The sequence below is a fragment of the Denticeps clupeoides genome, chromosome 1, assembly GCF_900700375.1.
Source record: "Denticeps clupeoides chromosome 1, fDenClu1.1, whole genome shotgun sequence".
Taxonomy (NCBI): domain Eukaryota; kingdom Metazoa; phylum Chordata; class Actinopteri; order Clupeiformes; family Denticipitidae; genus Denticeps; species Denticeps clupeoides.
In genome coordinates this window covers 10,986,220-11,006,406 of record NC_041707.1, presented here as the reverse complement: position 1 = coordinate 11,006,406, position 20,187 = coordinate 10,986,220, and the positions used below count along the sequence as shown (strand labels likewise).

Sequence of the window (20,187 nt, the reverse complement as noted above, 5' to 3'; positions counted from 1 at the left end):
AAAAGTACAACAATGTTTGAACTATTTCCCAGATATAAATGACGTTATTCCACTTGTTCCACTGTCTTCACAGAGGTCATCTATATGCCCAGTTGTGACCAGGATCACACTGTTTGATGAACATATGACTATTACTTTTTCTGATCTGGAGGGCCACCCAGAAGGATAAATGTCCTCACAATCTCGGTATGTAGGTTTGTGCCTCAAAATTCCTTCTAGGGGAACTGGATGGGTAGATATGTGGACACTTCATCATGTTTCTTTGCTTTTGGAGAACTTCTGTACATGCAATTTTAGGTACTAAAATAGCCACCCTTTGTGACCCTTTATTATGTAGGGGTAGCATATTTGGCACTTCATAACAGCACCCATAGGGAACATTAAGTTTAGGCTATTGTAGGGCACCAGATCGTAGTTTATCCACAATCGGGGCACTTATTAAAGTACCTTAGAGGCCATGCAATAATTTGCCCATAATTTCTTCACTCTATATGCGTTATCATTTTAGTGGCCATTTAGGAGCACTTTGAGTTGTTTTTTTTTTTTTAAGACTGTTCCCTTTAACATTTCATTGCTTTTCTCTGATGTTCGGTGAATTCTATCGAACGCTCTCATTCGCACGAAGCTTTAACACAGACCATCTTCTGTGCCCCCCTTTCAGAAATAAACTACATTTCAGTGTCTTTGTGATGACATGAACCGAGAACACAAAAAAGTACCATATTTTCAACAATAATGACCAAAACACTTTTGGTAAATTTAATACAAGGGTGTCGCCTGAAGACACACGCTAGATTCAAATGAATGCCTGCTCCTAAATATTTCAGAGCTGGGTTTTCATCTGCCGCGTAATTTGAGCAGCCAGCTTTTCAGAGAATAACCATGCAAAGAATTCAAATACGCGCCCATACACAACCACTCATGTGCTGGGTCCTATATAATCACCATTGATTTGACAGTCAGAAGAAAATGGGCTCCCTAAATTACATTAACATAATTGCCTATTTTGCTTGCTAAACGGAAAGCCCAGTGTGGTGCTGAAAAAGTAACAATTTCTCAACCAGAAACTTTATAGTCTTGCTGACTGGAGCAAACAGAGGCACACAGAAATGTACACACTGGACAAAGTGCTTTGTTGTGCATGCTGTGCCTATTTCCTATTTACAATGGGCTTACTTATGTACATTATATAAGGGGTGGTTAATATATGTTGACTAATATATTTCACTCTGAAATTGCATTACGCTGCAATCAGATCATGTCATACTTTTTTGTGGGGAGGGGGGGTGAAGTCGTAAAACACCACAGAATAAAAGGTGTTTGGTTCCCTTTTCCTTTCCGCTTTTTTTTCTTGTATTCATTTTAATTGCTTGTTTTATAATAGTTACGCATTTTTGCCAGGAAAATGTAAGGGAGCGGAGCAGTCCATGTATCCATAGCAACATGGTGAAAAATTGCTATTCTGAGTGAAGAATAGCAAGATATTTTTATTAACATGTTATAAACATCATGGGACAAACATGCACTGTGTGTTAATAAATGAAACATGTGGAGAAGTAAAATGAGGACTTTTCAGATGAGAGTTCTTCATTAGCAACACAGGCAAAGTCCTTGTGCTGCTAATGAAGGACTTTTCCACTTTTCTCCACATCTGCCGTCTGCAAAAAGCCGACATGAACCAAACACCTTCCAAAAAAAATTATACCTAGAGATAAATAAAGTGACAGCTTTGTGAAAAAAAACACCTGAAAAACAATTCTACTTCCCGGCATGTAACATGCAGCCAGCTACACCTGTCCAGCTGGCCAGCCAGCCAAGCGCTATTATCACAGTGTCAGCTTTCATCAGCATCCTAGTCAGCAAAGCAGTTCTGCTGTGCCCCTGTGATTGTTATTGTGTGTGCATGATTTTCAGCAGAATGCGCCCTCTTTGCCACAATCCATCATCTAAACCACAATGAATAGCTGCTGGAGAAACCTGAGCGGCGAGCAAAACAACCTCATGGTATTTAAAATTTCCATAATTATTTTCCCTACAGAATAACATCTAGGCACACACTTCCTAATCACAACCCTAATGCATGATCTGGACTAATGAAAAGCACTACATGAAAACCACTGCATCTTCAAAATCCAACAAATATTCAATTTTCCTGTTTCAAGTCAGCTCCGTGTGTCTATCAGAGCAGGTGGAATTTTTTTAAATGCTGAAGGTCTTTTATGTGACCTTAAATAAAATGCCACAGCTGCTCCAAACCTCACCCAAGTAACCCTCAAACTGGTACCCAATCAAGGCTCATCTTAATTACTCCTTCTTCACATTCATTGGGTCAAAAGCTCAGATCAGCAATAAGCAATATTCAGGTAATCTTTTTTTTTTTCCATCCAAACCCCTCACATCAACCTAATTAAATTCCGTTTTTTTTTCTGGCGTGCATCTCTGCTGCTCTTCATCAGCACTGAGCCATCAAACTGACACTCAGAAGGCCAGGAAAGATTAAGAGAGAATAACAGCCATTGACCTTCCTTTCAGGGCAGTTAATAACATGCAATGGTGCAATAAAATAAAAAAAAAATTGAAGTTTTGACCAAACGTGTCTCAAATGGAATTATGTAAGAAGCACAACACGGGCAATGATCTTTACAAAAAATTGGGCCCTGAGGACATCCACGCACAAAAGAAGTCTTCACAGCGTTCCTGCACCTGGCTAAGGTGAAACCATGCTGCATGCATCCCACACCTCCCCTTACGCACACACACACACACAGAGCTAACTACATGTGGGGTAATGGCGTGAGACCAACCAGTCCTGGCACCGCTGGCAGACTGCCACGCCAGCTTCAGCGGCCATTTAGCCTCTATCTTGGGCCGCCACATTTCTCATTACAAAGCATGTCAATATTTTATGAGTTTCTCTGCGGCCACATCTCTCCCCAAATTTACGGAACGGCTTCATGTGTGTGTTTGAACTGCACAAGAGCACTGTCTTTTCAAAAGATGAAAACGTTGCAGCGCCAAAAAGTCTGCGCCGCTCTCTTGTGCACGCGGGCGTTTTGCATTTACCCCCAAAACCATTGAGTTTTATTCTACCTGGCAGCTACGTTACAGGAATTAATCCCCTTGGAAATCTTTTAAAGAATTGAAAATGTATCTTCAAGCAGCAAAGCTGAGCACAAAACACAGTGATGTAATGTTTGCAGCCATCACTGGAGCAAGGCCTCTTATAAATGTTCTGAATTCATTCTATGAATTCAATACTATAAGGCAATATGATGAGATTTATATGCAATATTTACTTGTTTTTTTTTCCCGCCTACAAAAAGTTACCAGTTGTGAAAATGCAAGGTCAGGGAAAGGAAACAGACACAAGACTAAAAAAATGAAAATAGGGACACTCTTCAATTTTTCATTAAGAAATCATGTCGCCTCACGCATGGTTAGCCACTGTGAGCCATTGTGGGGTCAGACAGAGTGCAGTGTGCAGTGAGGTTATTAACCCAGTTCACCAAGAGTGCACAAGACTCTCATGGCTTTAACCCTTCCACGGCCAAACATGGACAGACTGTCCATAAACAAGACACAAGGTGTGAAAACGGGCTTTATTTTCAGAGTACTTTTTTTTTTTTACTGAATTTTAAAAGCAGATTTTTAATGCAAGTGAAAAGAGAGAATTGAAATCGTACAGATGGTCCACGTACATGTTTGTCCTTGTGATGCCTAGGTGCTGCGGGGCTCATGAAGGTACACTCCATTTTCAAAATCTAAAAAATGTGTGGTGTTAAATTCAAGGAAATTGTGAAATTTGGCATATCAAAATTCGCTATATTATTCGCTATATTAATTGTATATTAATGTTAAAAATGTGAAAGTTGTAGAATATAAAACTCATGTTCTCTTCAACTTGTTCTCTTGAAGTGACGTAAGCTGGCCAGGCAAAAACAACACGAGTAACTTACGCTGTGTGGTTGAAGCCTAAGTGAGGAAATAAATTGTAAATTACACCCAGACGTGACAAATACACATATTTCATGTATATGCGCACATCCATCAGTAAAGCCTGGTGTCCATGGCCAACTGGCATTTGTGTTCAGTTTAACTACACCTACTTTTCAACCACCATGTAGCTTGTGGTTTATAGTGTGCTGTAAAAGTAACCAGCCTGAAGCAGGTCCTTAAAAGTCCTTCAAAGAGTTCTATTGACTATGAAAATCTCTGAAAAGGGCCTAAAAAGCCTTCCTCCATGCTAGACATAGACGAAAAAAAAGTTGTCAGTGAATCCAAGCCAATTCATGTAGTACAATGGTACTGGACTGGTGCCGCTTTAACCTACCTACCTACATATACTGCAGCCAAAACCATTTTCCTCCTGCCAAACATTTCATCTCATTTTACAAATCGACATTGGGTGGATGCTGTTCACCTGGCTTTCAGTGTATATGTTTGACTCACTCTTGAGATATCATTGCATGTTCAAGCAGCCGGCCCTCTGTTTGCAGCTCAGCAAATCAATCAAAAGGAAATTACAGTGAACGCTATAAATGGGCTGTACACATAGCCGGGCACAGACTTTATATATATGTGTGTGTGTGTGTGTGTGTGTGTGTGTGCGCGCGCGCATGTGTGTTTTCTTTTTATTTATTCCTCTGATGGGTAAATACTTTGCCCCAACAGCCCAGCTCTGATTGATTTTCACTCACAATTGGCCAATTTTACGCAACACTGCAGCTAGATACACAACAGTCCCACACTGCTAACTGTCTATTAATGTACTCATCACTCTGTTCTATTAAAAGGCAAAAAAATAAACAAATTGCATAGTGATATAAAGCCGGGAGAAGTCATTCAAGGGTGTGCAAGTGAATAGGGAAAGTTACATAAAGTTTTTATTATATCACATTCTCTCTCATCTTCATATGTGGATATGCTTAGGTGGTGATTATTGTTATCCATCTATTCAAGAATCCATCCATCTCTCCATGTGATTTCTAAAGCCACTTATCCAGATTAAGGCTACAATTACCAGGTCAAGGTCAATACTCTTCCATCGTTGTGATTAACATACTCCACCACTTTATGTAGGGCTCCACCATGTTCCCTTCCCTTTGATTCAGAGCTGAAATTAATTTTATTCAGCTAGTTTGTGACACTATGTGTTTATATATACAAGAGAGAGAGAGATAAAGAGATAGATCGCCATTTACAATATTTAAATTTTACCTTACATGACTGGTCCTGCACTGAATAAGCACTGAGGCATTGCTTGTGAACAATGGCTTAACACATTTTGCATTAAGAGGTTCATTTGATCTCCCTGTTGAGGTGGCTTTTGGCACTGAACTGGCATTTATATACATATGTTGACTAAATGAAATAAAAGCACTCTTTCTTTTGAGAAGACACTGGATCCTTTGTGCTTGATGCACATTTGATGCCTCAATAGCTGTTACATTTTTCAGAAAGATCATGTGATCACATCCAGGGCCAATAACAACTGTGAAAACAAAGGCAAAGTGTAGATGACCAAACCAGACAGGGCCCGCTCTACCGAGGTGTCTCGCCGGGGAGGGAAAGAAGCGCGTTTCACCTTATCCAGCTGCTGAGCAGCTATTAGCGTCATTCTTTGGGGAATATCCGGAAGGATGAAACCTTTTCAAAAAGCTGTCTCATCTCTTTTTAGCTTCTACTGCATTCTCACATGTCCAGCTGTACATGCACAAACGTATTACACGTTTAAGACACACATATACACACACACACGTGTTTGTGCAGATGTGTCCATTTACGTACACATGTAAATTGACATCATGTTCAAAAAGTTATACATATGATTGCATTTATGTAACACGCACACACTTTGTTGGCTAAAAGACAATATTTTTCTTCCAATTCAGTTCTGGGGACACTGAACTACATAAAATGAATAATTGATAGCCTAGAGGCAATGGCTTTTCAAAGGGAGGGAAACACATTTAGTGTTATCTTTTTTTTATGCTGAGCCACAGAGAAAATGACGTGTGGCACCTTTCGCTCAATCTCGTCTTGAATTAAGTCGGAAACAGCTGACTTCACAAAGGGCGCCTGCTCAAGAAGTGTGTGTGACCCACTTTGAGAAGGAGATTCAATAACATTAGCGAAGCAATTAACCTTTAGCCACGTGCTCCACGCAACGGCAGGCGTGGAGAAATACGGCTCTGTGGCTCGCCGTACGCAAGCCGCACGGCAAAACAGGGACGCGGTGCTGTTCAACAATTCGGGTGGGCTAATCCCAGAATAATTGCATACACTGATCACACCCACCACGGATGCGATCTTGACCTTTAGCGGGAATATTGAGCATTTGCAGCCAAAATGTCAGTGCTAGAATTATAGAATATTAATGGCAAAATGCCCATAGTTGGTGCACCCATACTTAATACCAGATTTGGCTGCAAAACTGAAACTTCTGAAAGATGTACGACTATTGTGACCCAACTTAACTAGAACAGATATGATATAGGATGGCAAAGTTTGCAGCTCAATCAAAACTCTTTTTTAATTTAACACCTTTTTTCCAGTCTGAAGTGAAATATGAGGTTAAGTAGCTCTACTATTCCAGGGTACATTCTATAATTCATCACAGCACCATTGCCAGTGGCATGAGCAAAACAATAACACATATCCACTGCACTCTGAATATGTAAATGCATGAATTGTTTCCCGTCACAAGGTCAGAACAGAATGATGTATTTCGCCATTAGTGTCCTCAAGTTCACTCATATGGGTCAAAAATGTTAAGGCCTTTAAAGCGGAACTGTGTGCCTGTAATTAGCATATACTAGTATGTGGCTGTGAGCATTACAACTGTGCAAACGGTCTATGAACTTGGAAGTGTTCTAAAAGCACGCTGTGGGATGGGTAAATAAAAAGAAGGTTCCTGAAAGAATGCAGATCATGTGTCATGTGCTTCTCAGGTCACATTATTGCCCCATCCACGTCCAAACCTGCTGTAAGTGCACTGACAGGGTTCAAGCAAGGAAACATTTTAAGTGGCTGTATTTCTTTATTTTCTTTTCTGTCAGGTCAATAGCAATGATTGTGCTTGGTGATAAATATCACATATGCCACAAGGCAGTTTCATTTGGCAAGCTGGAGGCATGAACGATTCACATCAAAAATACAAGGAGCAATAAATGTCATTCGGGATGAGCATTTCATCAGCTGTCGTCTGGAGAAAAGTCGCGCTGGTTAATGAAGCAAGGAAGAATCTATATCAGTATAAATGAATAAATTATATAGAAATATTCGAATCACTAAAAAAAAAAAAACTCACTGGGGAGAAAAACAAGAGCAACAAAGCAATCAAATGATCTGCTCACCAGGGAACTCCAATTATACTTTCATGTCCTTTATAATTTCCATAGCTGATGAACGGTTGCACCACGGATCACATGTGACAGGCAGACGTCTCACTGATGACTGATCCAGAAACAACTTTTTAATGTGAGTTCATTTAGTCCAGAAAGTCCCCTTATTTTAACGCTTTACTTTAATGCTTTAATTCATTAAACTATTTTAGCCAGTGTTCTAGAGTGATCATTTATGCCTTTGTGTGTTTTTCTCGGCCCATGATATAGAAAATCTTTATCCAATGCAATAATTTATCACCTTAAACCCTGAAGATCTGTTAAATTTATTTAATCTTTTATTTTACCATTTTAACCAAATATTCAGCTCTCATAGCACTTAGCACCAATATCAGGAATGTAACTAGTTACTTAAATGTCACATTATTCAGGGCAGTGCATTATTATTGATTTGTCGAATTCCTGCCTCATATTTCAACAACCAGATATGAAAGGTCCAACATGACTGGGTTGAACCCCGCACTTATCTAGATAAAAGTAAGGTGAAGGCTTATACGGAACATTTCCATTATTAGAACTCTCTTTTGACAAGCCGAGAGCCCAGTTCTAGGACAGGCTGATTGTTAAAACCTTTAATTTTGTGTCTGAAAGTCAATGTTAAGAAGTGCTACTGAAATAATGTTGTCAGAGTTGAGATATTACAAGTAATTGCTTTTTAATGGAGATTTCAGAGACTTTCCTGACAGCTTTTCATTATATGGATTTTTTCTGAAAGGTTACTTTCGGGACATTTCTCCGTGTCTTCATGCTGTGATCACAACTGTTCACTTTTGCTTGTTGTAGTGACCACATTAAAAAACAGATACGCTCAAACATCTCAATTTCTCATAGCACAAAAATAATGGATTTAATTTTGTTTTTGTCAGCATTGTATGAAAATATGAACATAATATACAGGTCATTTTGTGACTGTTCAGACTTAAAAACAAATAATACAACAAATACATTGCACACTAAAGCACCTTCACATACCCGAAAACTGCACATTATTACTAAAAAATATACTTGTTAGAATTTACCATAGTACTCTTGTTTATTTCAGTTGTTATCATTAACTGAAATGTAACATATGTAATATGGTTACTTCGGTCTCTAAAGTTGAGGGGCACCATACTGAGGGAGAGATGATCGCTTTCATTAGCTCTATTAAATGATGCCTTAAAATCAATTAACCTTCAAATGTATACATCCCTGAGCTGCATTTTGCATGACAGCTCTGAAAAAAAATCATGGTGCTGAGAGGCTCAAACAGCACAATTCTTACCCAATAAAGAATAATATATATCTAGCCATATGTAACTGGCCATCGCTTTGGGCTTCCAAAATTGCTATGATTCTTTTAATAATGAATAATTGCATTTCACATTCATAGTTTATAACCAAATTCTATTTCCACCATTTCCAGAAAGTAATTAGACACTGACACCAAAATGCAGAGGAAATACTAGAATTTCCCACGTTTGCCTCCACATTTGCCTACGTTTGCTACTCCCTGCAATCTGTGGCCATACATCACCAAACACAGTAATTAAGCTGTCTCAAGCTAAGTGCCAAAGAGGCTATGACCCCCCTCTAGGGCTAAGAGGCAGCGGGGGTTACGACATGATATCTGAAGAAAACTGCTTTTTTAAACCCCCCAAAATATCCTTTTGAAAACGCTCACCGGTTCTGTGCGTAGCTTTGACTACAGACTGTAAGCCCTTGAAGGACATCCCCCTAGTATGGGTCAGTCAGGAATCCTGCAGCCACACGTAATTTATTTCTAATGACAAGCTGCAGCTTTTATGCAAAAGACAGTCCTTCTGGCAGGAACTCTGCTTGGAAACTCCTCTGCCCCGTTGTCTCCTCTCCACTGAACAATTATCTCCACATCTTGAGACTGTGCTGTGGGAGCAGGTAAAAAGAGACAAAGCTACTTACTTACTTACAAAGTTGCTGATGGATGCACATTACAGTCAAAATGGTTATTCTTTCCACTTCTGAATCCTCAGCTCCTGACAGAATGGAGAAAAATATATATTTTTTAAAATTAATATATTTTACTCAACTGATAAGCCTGCCATCTTGAACTCGAGTGGATAAAATAAATTCGGAATATGTTCCCTGTACATACAGTAGAGATACGTATTCTTACATCAATGCTTTAAAAGGGGAAGTCTATTAAAGATGATAAGTTTGTCAGAGTTCGATATTAAATAGGTGTCGCTGCTGCTGCTGCCTCATTCAGGCTGCTGTTTTAATGTCAGCTTTTGTGCCTTTTTTCCAGTTTTTTTTAATGGATTTTACATTTTACATGTCTACTCTATTCAAAGGTCACACACTTCAGAACTACGTTGTCAAATCCAGCGATTCCACCCACACAACGCGCCTTACCTATAAAATAAATGCAAAAAACTTGACCTGGCCGATTGATTGGTTTCTAAAGCCCAGTGGTCAGAACAGCCTCAGCACTAATGCTGCAGATTCGTGTCTTTCCTTCAGGAGGACCTGCTGTGCTGGAGATCCATCAGACGGGACCGGATCTGCAGTATTGACAGGCCCAAAGCTGCAGCCTGTAGCATTAGTCATCAGCACGGAGGAAAAAAGCCTAATTAAGATCCTTCCTTAGTGCCGAATGTTTGGAGATGTTCTAATTAAACCTGCAGACGAGACGGTTCTGTGGGTCTTTTCAAAAGCCTTTTCGGTTTTAATAAGATTTGGTAGGAGGGACCAAGTCAAAATCTTATTTTGTACAGTTGTTATGTGTGAACAAAACGGGCAGAGTGATAATGGAAAAACGATAATTGTGATTATTTTGGCTGATACAGCGATAGTGACTAATGTTCCAATTTATCTTTTATACTATTCAACATGCCGGTCGTCCTCTAATTAAGTCTAAATTGCCCTTTTATTATGCCTGCTAGACATCATAGAAAAATTACTCAAGTGCTTCTAGCCAATGAGGGAAGGATAAATGTGATAAAAAAGCATCTATTGAAGCAGGTATAAAAGTATTATTTTTTATTATTAATTATATTTTATTGTGCAACCTGTCATTAGCACCCATCAAAACACAGTCTGTTCACATTTGTGTCCACTTTTGTCAATTGACACTATACTGTACCTCAAAAAAAAAAAAGTCTTTTCTACAAAGCTTTTATGTTTCATGGAGCCGAAATTTCCAATAAATTCAAAGCCGGCTGAGCGGCTGTTGGCTTCTGTTCTGCCAGATATAGTGATATTCCTCCCAAAAGTTAATCTCTGGCAGTCCTTGTAAAAGCCCGTTCTTAAAGCAGCTTGATACAAGCCTTGGGTAAGGAGACTCCTGCTGGTCTTTGTGGCACCACATAGCAGGCATGATGAAGTGAATGATGGGAAATCGCACTCCCGCTCCCGAGGTGGGAAAATGGAGCTGGAGAGAAAACGGACAGCACTTACGGCAAGGGGGCCGACTTTACCGGAACCTAAATCTATATTTTTTATAGATAACACACCAATACGCATCCCTTGATATTAATCCTATTGCGAAAGCCGGAATAGCGTTATTATTAGGAACTAATAATCATGTGTTTTCTGAATATTTAGTTTCTTTGTGCATTAATGGCATTCGGAGCCGCATGTCCCAACTCACTGGAAGTACCAGTTTGCATCTCACCGTGTGTGTTTACCGGCGTACAGACACATGCATCTTATTTTTCATCACTCAAGCACCTCATTAAAACGAGCCACGTAATGAGTAGACAAGCCACCCAACGCTGTGAAACTGTCCCCGACTTGTCCACAGAATATTTCACTTTCATTGTATCAGGGTTTTTTAGTAAAGCCAAAGCGTTTCACCTGCGGTGTTTTTAGCATCATCACAAAACCTCAGCTGGCGGCGTGCTCACCTGAAGCCTGAACTTCAGAAGACTTTCCAGAAAAGCCACCTTCGCGTTCTTAGCGGTCCTATCGGCACTTTCCCAGGACCACACTGACCTTCACGCGCCCATGCCCGAATTAACCAGGTATTAATACGGAAAGTCATTAATCATGCCCGGCATTCCCCCTCCTCCACGGCTCTGCCTTTCATCGGGCTCTTGACCCCTCGGCGCCCTGAGCCAGGTCTCCTGGACAGCATCCTTAAGCAAGTAAGAGGCTCCTTTCAGGGCGTCTCAAGGACTTGGGGGGAGCCAAGTCTTAACTGGCCTGGAGGACGTGAGGTCACAAAATGACAACAAAAAATAGTATTATTTGGTGTCAGAACAACTTTTGAACGTAGTTTTCGGGGCAGAACTCGGAACAAACATAAACTATAACTATGAGGGGGAAAAAAACGCAATTCTTTGATTTGTCTAATATCGGGGACGGCGGGCGCCCGTCCACGCAACTCCCGGAACCCGTCCGCCTCCCCGCCGGCACAGAACGGGCCGCGGAACGAGAGCTAATAAATCCGGCATCTTCCTTACCTCATTACCGGCAGCCCGCGGCGTCCTCCGTCTTCCCGCCGGAGACTTGGCGGGGACGCTCCGCTACGGACGCGCGGCGCGTTTCATTTCATCACGGCACAAGGAGAGGAAGAGCGACGCAACAAACAGAGGCAACGCGTCAGCGGAGGCGCGCGTCAGGTGTGCGTCCCGCGCGCGCGCGCGCGACACTTGTTCCGGCCGGAGGATTATCCGCGTGGACGCGCGAGCTCGGCGTGGAGGAGCCGACGCCGGCCTGACCACACAGAGAGAGAGAGAGAGAGAGAGAGAGAGAGGTGCAGAGAGAGAGAGGGGAGAGAGAGAGAGAGCCCCGCCCCTTTTAAACGCCCGTCGGCGGCGGTCTCGCAGCGCCCCACCGCGCACGCGCGACGCACTCGCGCGCAGCCTGATCGATCGGTCGGTTCGGCCGGTCGGTTCGGGCGGCCGCCCGTTTAAGCGACGTGGGCTGATGCGTCGATTAAACGAGGATCTTCCTCTAATTGGAGGTCAGAGGGCGCGCCGCGTGACCGTTCAGGGCGTACCGAATCCCAGCTTCGGCGCATCGTTCCGTTCTATTAACTGTTGTGTTTTCTAATGTTTTGTGGCGTTTTGCACTTCCTGTTCCTGGGCATAATAATTCAAAATTCATCTGACTGTAGTTCTCTTTTAGTTCCAAAACAGAGCAGTCTACACCCTGGAGGCAAATGTAGGCTCCATTTAAAAATAACATTTGAAACATGTTATTGTTTAAGAAAATGATCATTAATCATAACAGTGAAGCTTTTAAGATTAAGTTCCATATTTAAGATGAAACTAAACAAACATTTAAGTAAACCTTGAAACACCTAATTAAGTCAATCTAGAACTAAAAAAAGGTGATCTAGGTGGGTTGATTATAAATGTGCTTATACACCTAAATAAACTGTGCTGTGAGTTAATGCTGTGAGTTAATTAATGACTACATCATCACTACAATAGTGATTACTACTATACTACTACTATATCAGCTACATGGCAGTTCAGTGTTAAACAGGAAAGTCAAGCACCATATGATGTTGACTGCCATCTAGTGGCTGCTGGTCTTAGGTTCCTACAGTCATCTGCCATCAATACCCAGTTTGTTTTGTTTTTCCCTGTAATGCCACCTATTATGCTTATATGAGCAAAGGCGATCAAAAAAACACACTGGCACTTGAATAAAAAGATGGGCTGCCTTTCAGATGTATACAGCAGATTCACCTGTGAGAGGCCATGAATTAAGATTTTACGTACACCTTTTTCCCTCAGTTATCTGTCTCTAGCCAACAGTCTAATCATAACAACCAGCCTTTTAACCTAAAGGTCTCAGTTAACTGACTTCCAATTTTAGTAAAAGAAACATATTCAGGTCTGCATTACAGTGTTATGTCTACTTCTTCTTGTTGAGTGGCACCTTTAAGGCAAAGTAACTGAACACTTCAGAGTGGCAAGTGTGCCAAGTGTAAAGTTCCAACATTACTGTGTGCCAGTGAACAAGCAAGATGCATAAAGACCTGGACGAGTTTGCTGTGGAAGAACCTGACTGACCTGCACAGAGCCCTGACCTCAAAGAACATCTTTGGGATGAATTATAGTGGAGACTGTGAGCCAGGTCTTGACATCCAAGATCACAAACGCTCTCCTGGTCAAAAATTCCCATAAGCACACACCTTCCCCAAATAGGGGAGGCTTTTACAGCTGCAAAGGGTGGACCATTTTCATGCCAAAGCCTATGGATTAAGAATGGGATGTTGTTAAAGTTCATGTGGGTGTAAAGGTAGGCATCCCAATACCTTCGGCAATATAGTGTACAATATAGTGGTCATAGTCTGCGTGCTGTGGAGTTTTGCAAACCATGGCTTTTGCTGTAGGAAGCAAATGATAGCTGATAGATAGATAGACGCTTCAACAAACTATTAGTTTAAAGGGTGTGCATTAAATTGCTTTATTGGAAGCAATTTAATGTATGTCATTTAATATTTTCTTTGCAAACAGATTCATTTGATTTCAATCGAATTTTACAGCTTATAGGTCATATTAAATGTGGGCTAAGTTTAGATGATTTATTTGGATATTACAGTATTTTCATGATAGTTATACTAATCACCAAAAAGGTGGGTATGAAAGGCATGATGGCTGCTTTTAATGCGTATATTTTAGATTATAACCATATGTTTAATAGTCATGGACAATGAAAAAAATAGTGACAGGTACCTTTATGGACCTCTATGTAATTAGTAAGAAAATAATGCATTTTAAGGAAGAAAATAAGCATTTAGGTTATTTAACCATTACTTCAAATTAATTAATAATCCACATTGTTTGGAAATGACAAGAAAATATGGAGATATTTTATACTCTGGTCTAATCATTTTACTCAAAATATTGAACACATACTGAATACCTTTTACTGGACTTAACAAAGATGTGCTTATAGGTAGAGTCTTAAAGTTCCTTTTATCATATATGTACCTAGAAAGGATTAGAACATCAAAGACAGTTGGGTGTTTGAAGTTTATGAGTCATAAATATGAGGATTAACATATAATTAAATTTAAATAAAACGTATAGGCATATAAAACATTATTTGCAATCAATAAAAACAGATATACATAACTTATTCTTGCCATCCACATATACAGCATTCTGGCAATGATTTAAATCATCACTAACATAAACTCTTCAATAACATTTTTATCATCAGACAGCATATCTTTCATCATAGGTACATCTGTGAAACAATAAGGACACTGGAAAAACAATTGTGGCACCAATGGTTAACAAAACAGGGGCTATTCATCTTAAATGGAGATTGCACATACAGCATCCTGGTATTCTCCAGTTGACATTATTGACCGATGATTGGACATCATGCAACAGCCATCACACATGAGGACATGACAACTGTGATTTTAACTAGTAACAGTGCTTCAACAGCAATAACATGAGGAAGAGGCGAATGGTCCCAAGAGTGTACAGGTTAACTGTACTTCTTGCAAAGATGTAGATACCAAGGACAATGGAAGCGCACATCGATGGGCCTTCACAGCAGCCTACTGATGAGATGAGATATTCTTATGGCTTTGATGCCAGTCTAGTACAACACTAAGACAGGGGAATCTTTTTCAAACAGCCTGTCATCCAGTACCACGCCGATATTATATTTAGGAGCACTGCAGATAAGTTTAACCAGACCGACAGACACAAAAACAACACAGTAATGGAGTGGATGGGTGAGAACGTGTGGGTGGTTCACTTGAGGTCACCAGCATCTCCCTGGATGGTTTTCTTGATGCGGAGGAGCATGGTGGTCTGCCACTGGTCAAGGCGGGAGATGGAGTCAAATTCTTTCACCTAAAAAATGACATAGTTATGTAACTGGGACCAGTTTGTCTTACAGTGTTAATAATTAAATAAAAAAAGCAAAGTAGCTTCTCGGTAGGTTTTTTGCTTGTTTTATTGCTGTATCAGGTTTTTGCTTTTATAAAGGTCTTAGTGGTCCCCTAATACTGTATCTGATGTCTCTTTCTGAAATTCAGCCTTGGTGCAGAATTACAGCCACTTTTAGCCAGTCCCACAATGAGATTATCTCATTACGCTATGTTTCGGTGTCTGAAGCTTTGAATGATAAGGAGGAGAGCAGCCTATAGAAGTTGGGAGGTAATTCGCGGAAATGACATCACAAACACTTTTCACCAACCACAATGTTTGCCGCAGACAGGACGTCGTGGCAGAATTTTATCCAGAAAAATCTCATTGTGTTGACATCAAGAGGGTGGTCTACAGTGTGAAGTCGTTGTGTTGCGTTATACATTCTTCACAGAAAATGAGCAAAAGTCAAGGAATACCAGGTTTAAATGATAATTATAATGCATCATTTTCCTTTGGTAAACAATTAAATGGGCCCCACAGACCTGAACACCACACAAGGGTCATGCCGTAGTTCCTTATAACCTGCCATTTTGACTGACTGGTAGTGATAATGACACTCTAATGCATCCCTTTACATATGAATGTAATTAAATATCAATTTTTGCAATAAATATTTCTGGCATAGGGAAGTGGGCAGTGGTTGGCCTAGTGGGTAAAGAAATTGGATAATTATAAGGTTTCCAGTTCGAATCCCGATCCGCCCAGGTGCCAATGAGGTGCCACTGTCCCCACACACTGCTCCCCGGGCGCCTTTCATGGCTGCTCACCAAGGGTGATGATTAAAAGCTGATGACACATTTCGTTGTGTGCACCGTGTGCTGTGCTGTGTTTCACAATGACAATCACTTCATAAAGATATACATAGTGCTATGTATGTACCAAAAGAAATATGTAGACTGTTAATTATGACTTACTGCCTCAGTGAAAGCCTCACTGTTTTGCTCCTCATGAGCCTCCAATAGTTTCTGCAGATAGATAAGAACGATAAATTAATGACCATTTCAGAATGCACTATTTAAAAAATTCAACAGTAAATATCATATTGACTAATTTTCTGATAATTCATCTATCCAGAGTGAGTTCCCAAAAGGCACTGAGATTTTTTTTTTTCATGATTATAGTTTCTCTCACTCACCATCCATAATCACTGAATCCAGACCAACGTCACCACCACCACAACACACTCTGGGTGCAGGGCATGGAAACCATAGGTCACAAACACATGCACACACCATTCACTCACACATGCCACATGTCCATGCCTTAGGCAGCAGGAAACCTGAGAACCCAGACGAAACCCATGCCAACATGAGGAAAGCGTGCACACACACAAAGCCAGAACCGGAGTTCATTTTGGAGGGCATAAGTTGTCTAGCAGTTGTCAAGCAAAAAGATTCTGATTTTAATGTAGACACAGCCAGTGAGAAATAAAAAATATTTTCTAATTAACTGGAAAATATATTACAATTCTTGGTACTCTGCCTCCCTCTAGTGGTACATGCTGGAATATCTGCGATTGCCAAAATGATCCAAAGTTACTGTGTTTAAATGCAGAGTTATTATTATTCTTAATATGCTCAGTGTGGTCCAGTTAATATCCCCATTCACTGTGAAAAAAAATACTCATTAGGATAAGAAGTGCCTCTGGAGAAAACTGGTTAAGTGGGCCTGCAGACTAATTTAATGCCATTTATGTGTTATATCTGTATCTATCCTTGTAATACTTAACCATAAAGAGCAATATAAGATATTGTACTAATAAAAACTAAAGCTTGGTGGACAACTAGTGCCATGCATTAGAACAGAGGTCATATTTCACACAGTCCATATCCAAGCCCAATTTTTTTACCTTCAAAAGCTTGCACTCCCTTGAATCAGAAAAAGCGGGAAACATGCCCTCATACTTCTCAATGGCAAGCTGTAAAACAAACAAGAACAAGTTATGAATTGTCAGCATCCCAGAGATGTTTATTTCACATGAACTTCTGTGTTTGGATTCACGGCATCAGTCAATGCAGCTATAGGCAATAATGGTCATAAAGCATCAGTGTGACCATAAATCTCAGGAAATCTCATTCAGCCATCACCATCACCCAGATGAACAGATCAGTCCGTTCAGATTATTATTTACTCCATTATTTAGTTCATACGTGAAAGGTATTTAGGAGATTATATTGTATTGAAAGGCCCCGTATTATGGAAATATTTTTGCTTTTATATAGGTGTTAGTGGTCCCCTAATACTGTATCTGAAGTCCATTTCTGAAATTCAGACTTGGTGCAGAATTACAGCCACTTTGAGCCAGTCTCACAATGAGATTTCCCCAAGTGTTTTGGTGTCTGTAGCTTTAAATGCTAATGAGGAGGAGAGAGGCGGGGCGATGGCGGCCTATAGAAGTGGGAGGGTATTTGCAGAAATGACATCATCAACACCATTCCCAATCCGTGGCACAGACAGGAAGTCGTGTCCCATTGGTTCTACATGAAGGAACTAAAAAAAATTATACATTTGTGCTCATATTTACATTCAATTACCAAGCAACTGTAATGCTTTCTCTCCTGGTCAGAGAGAAACGGGAGGTAACCTTTCCCCTTATGACGACATAAGGGGACAAATTCCAGATTTTTGACTGTCTGAGCTGCTGCTCTCTGAACGGCGAAGCAGAATGGCCAAAGCATTCTTTACACATACCGCCATTTCTAGCCACTGCAGGCTATGGGAACTGCAGGTTTGGGGAACTTGTATTAATGTTAAATAATCTCACAGTGTGAAATTTTCATAGGGGACCTTTAAAGCTGCATCAAGCAATGATGGCTCCCACAAGAAAAAAAAAAGAAAATTTAAACCCAGAACTGGACCGTTCACCGTTATGGGAATATGGAAGAGAGCGTATTGAGAACTGATCCTCTGATTCTTGAAATTGGCAAGACCAATTTACTTCTGAAGTCTTACCTTCGCATTTAATTCATCAACGATGAAGTGACAGAGTGCAGCCTTGAAGAAGTATTCCTTCGCGTTGTACTTCAGTAAGGGGTTGTCCATTGTGTTGGTCGCAACCTGGGAAAGCACTAGGTGATGATGTTACACATTTTTTTTTTCAGAAATATTTCAAAGATCACTATACAAAATTCTACACAAACCTGCTCATAGATTTCAATGGCTTTCGCATACTGCTCCAGTTGGGCGCTAAAAAACCCAACTTTCAGGAGACACTTATTGGCCGAGCTGTAAAAAAATAAAAAAGGCCTTTTAAGAGCGGTGGGCACACAGGCGTGAGAGTGAATAATACACTACGAGCACGAGGGACTCCCTTACCTGTTGGACTCTTCTCCCTTATAATAATCTGCTGCCTGTTCATAGTGTGCGATTGCCTACAGATGAAAAACACAATCACCTGGCTGACCTGCGCCGGCTCTACGTTTAATATTGCGTGGCGCGGCACGCCAAGGCAGTCGGCCGTACCTTCTCAATGTCCACCAGCTCGGACTCATACACTTCTGCGATGGTCATATGGTGCTTGGCAGCAATCGTAAACCTCCCCTGAAAGCGAACATTCGTCCGGGCATAATTACGCGGAACAAGGCAGGAAATGGGGAGTCGTCAATCAGAATTTTTGGAGTAGAAATGTTGCAAATTACCATGTCTGTGTATATTTCAATGGCCGCATTTAAACAGTTGATGGCCTCTGTCGCGGTGGTTTAAGGAAAGAGGACGCAGATGGTTATTGCCGTGTCACATTAAAAGCCGTTTGGAACTGCTGCTGCCGTGTTGCCAGCAGTCCAGGTATTTGAGAGGTTAATGAGGTTGATCGTACCGTGTGGATCCGACTTCTTGTAAGCGTTCCCGGCGTCAACAAAGCAAGTGGCCGAGTCCAGCTTGTTCTGTAGCTGCATGTGAAGGCGAGCGGCCTGGCAGAAAGCATTCCCGGCGGCTGAGGGAGGAGGAGGAGGAGGGGTGGGTGGGGGGGGGTATATAAAAAAGAAATAAAAAATGCAATGACAACGGATTAAAAAAGACGACCGTGGTCGTTTGCATGCCCGTCTGCACGGAACGCCACCGTGCGCCACACACCTGACCAGTTCTTGGCCATCTTGAACATGTTGGCGGCCCGGGCGTACATCTCGCACGCATCCTCCACCTTGTGGTTCCCGCTGCGAAGAGAACACACGTGACGGTCTCTGGTCTAAAACGTACAAGAGATTGAAAGAAAGAACAAAAAAAAAAAAACACAGGCCATCGCGATGGCCGAACCCAGTGTGACATTGGGACAACATGACTCCCGGTGGCCGCAGGCAAGGACTGTACCCCGTCATCGGCCACCATGCCATCCCGTTTCATAGCACCATCGGGGCTGTTGGTGCAAAATGCGGCTTAGGTGCAAAAAAATATATATGAACCGACGTGCGCGGGGGCGGTTGTGGGGAGCCCCGCTTGCGCGATCAGCTGATCGAATAAAAGCAAAAAATAAAATGCGGCTCACCCGAACATCCCCCCGAGAAAGGATCCGGACGACTTCACTTTTTTGTCGGCCTCCGCCATCAGCTGCATGGCCTCCTTTTCCTTGCCAGAGTTGTCCATATTTTTTTGTGAATTATCTCTCTCCCCCAACGAGATGGTTACGGCGACGACGCAGGAGCGAAGGATGCTGCGGGTGGAAACGTCCTCTCATCGGCTACCCGCACCCGACCACCGGCGCCGCCTACCGGAGCACCGCGACAACACTGGATTGCAACAAATATCCGTTCCCTCTAAAACAACAAGCCGTTTAAACACATGTCGGGAATATACGTTTGGGAATATCACTGATTTGCCTTTTTTTTTTAAACAAACCGCAAAACCCCACGAAGCAGAGATGCGGCGGATTCGGCTCCCACCCTGTACGCTAGATGGCAGTGTGCGCGGAAGGAGCCTGC

The 20,187-nt window shown here is 41.4% G+C and overlaps 2 protein-coding genes across 7 annotated transcripts in view; both read right to left on the bottom strand.

The window, feature by feature from the left end:
• The window catches only part of LOC114792083 (kelch-like protein 29), an 81,177-nt gene extending 69,097 nt beyond the window's left edge, over positions 1-12,080 (bottom strand). Inside the window, exons 1-2 of one of the 6 annotated variants that reach the window (XM_028982980.1) lie at positions 11,828-12,080; positions 9,324-9,397 (exon numbers count right to left, since the gene is read on the bottom strand). Coding sequence is in view for 2 of the 6 variants with exons in the window: in XM_028982944.1 (XP_028838777.1) it covers positions 9,332-9,353 (22 nt within the window). In the remaining 4 variants the exon portion in view is untranslated. Of the gene's footprint in view, positions 1-9,323; positions 9,398-11,269; positions 11,528-11,827 lie in introns of those variants that run through there. The other 5 variants (XM_028982962.1, XM_028982944.1, XM_028982971.1 and 2 more) reach the window with 5 other exon arrangements.
• A 2,257-nt stretch (positions 12,081-14,337) lies between these two features.
• napba (N-ethylmaleimide-sensitive factor attachment protein, beta a) lies at positions 14,338-20,146 on the bottom strand. The gene is made up of 11 exons (XM_028975994.1): positions 19,755-20,146; positions 19,346-19,425; positions 19,089-19,205; positions 18,913-18,959; positions 18,737-18,814; positions 18,590-18,645; positions 18,415-18,499; positions 18,227-18,331; positions 17,124-17,192; positions 16,189-16,239; positions 14,338-15,196 (listed from the first exon to the last, which is right to left on the bottom strand). The coding sequence occupies exons 1-11, from the start codon at positions 19,850-19,852 to the stop codon at positions 15,095-15,097; spliced, it is 888 nt and encodes a 295-aa protein (XP_028831827.1). The 5' UTR covers positions 19,853-20,146; the 3' UTR covers positions 14,338-15,094.
• Positions 20,147-20,187: the final 41 nt, after the last annotated feature.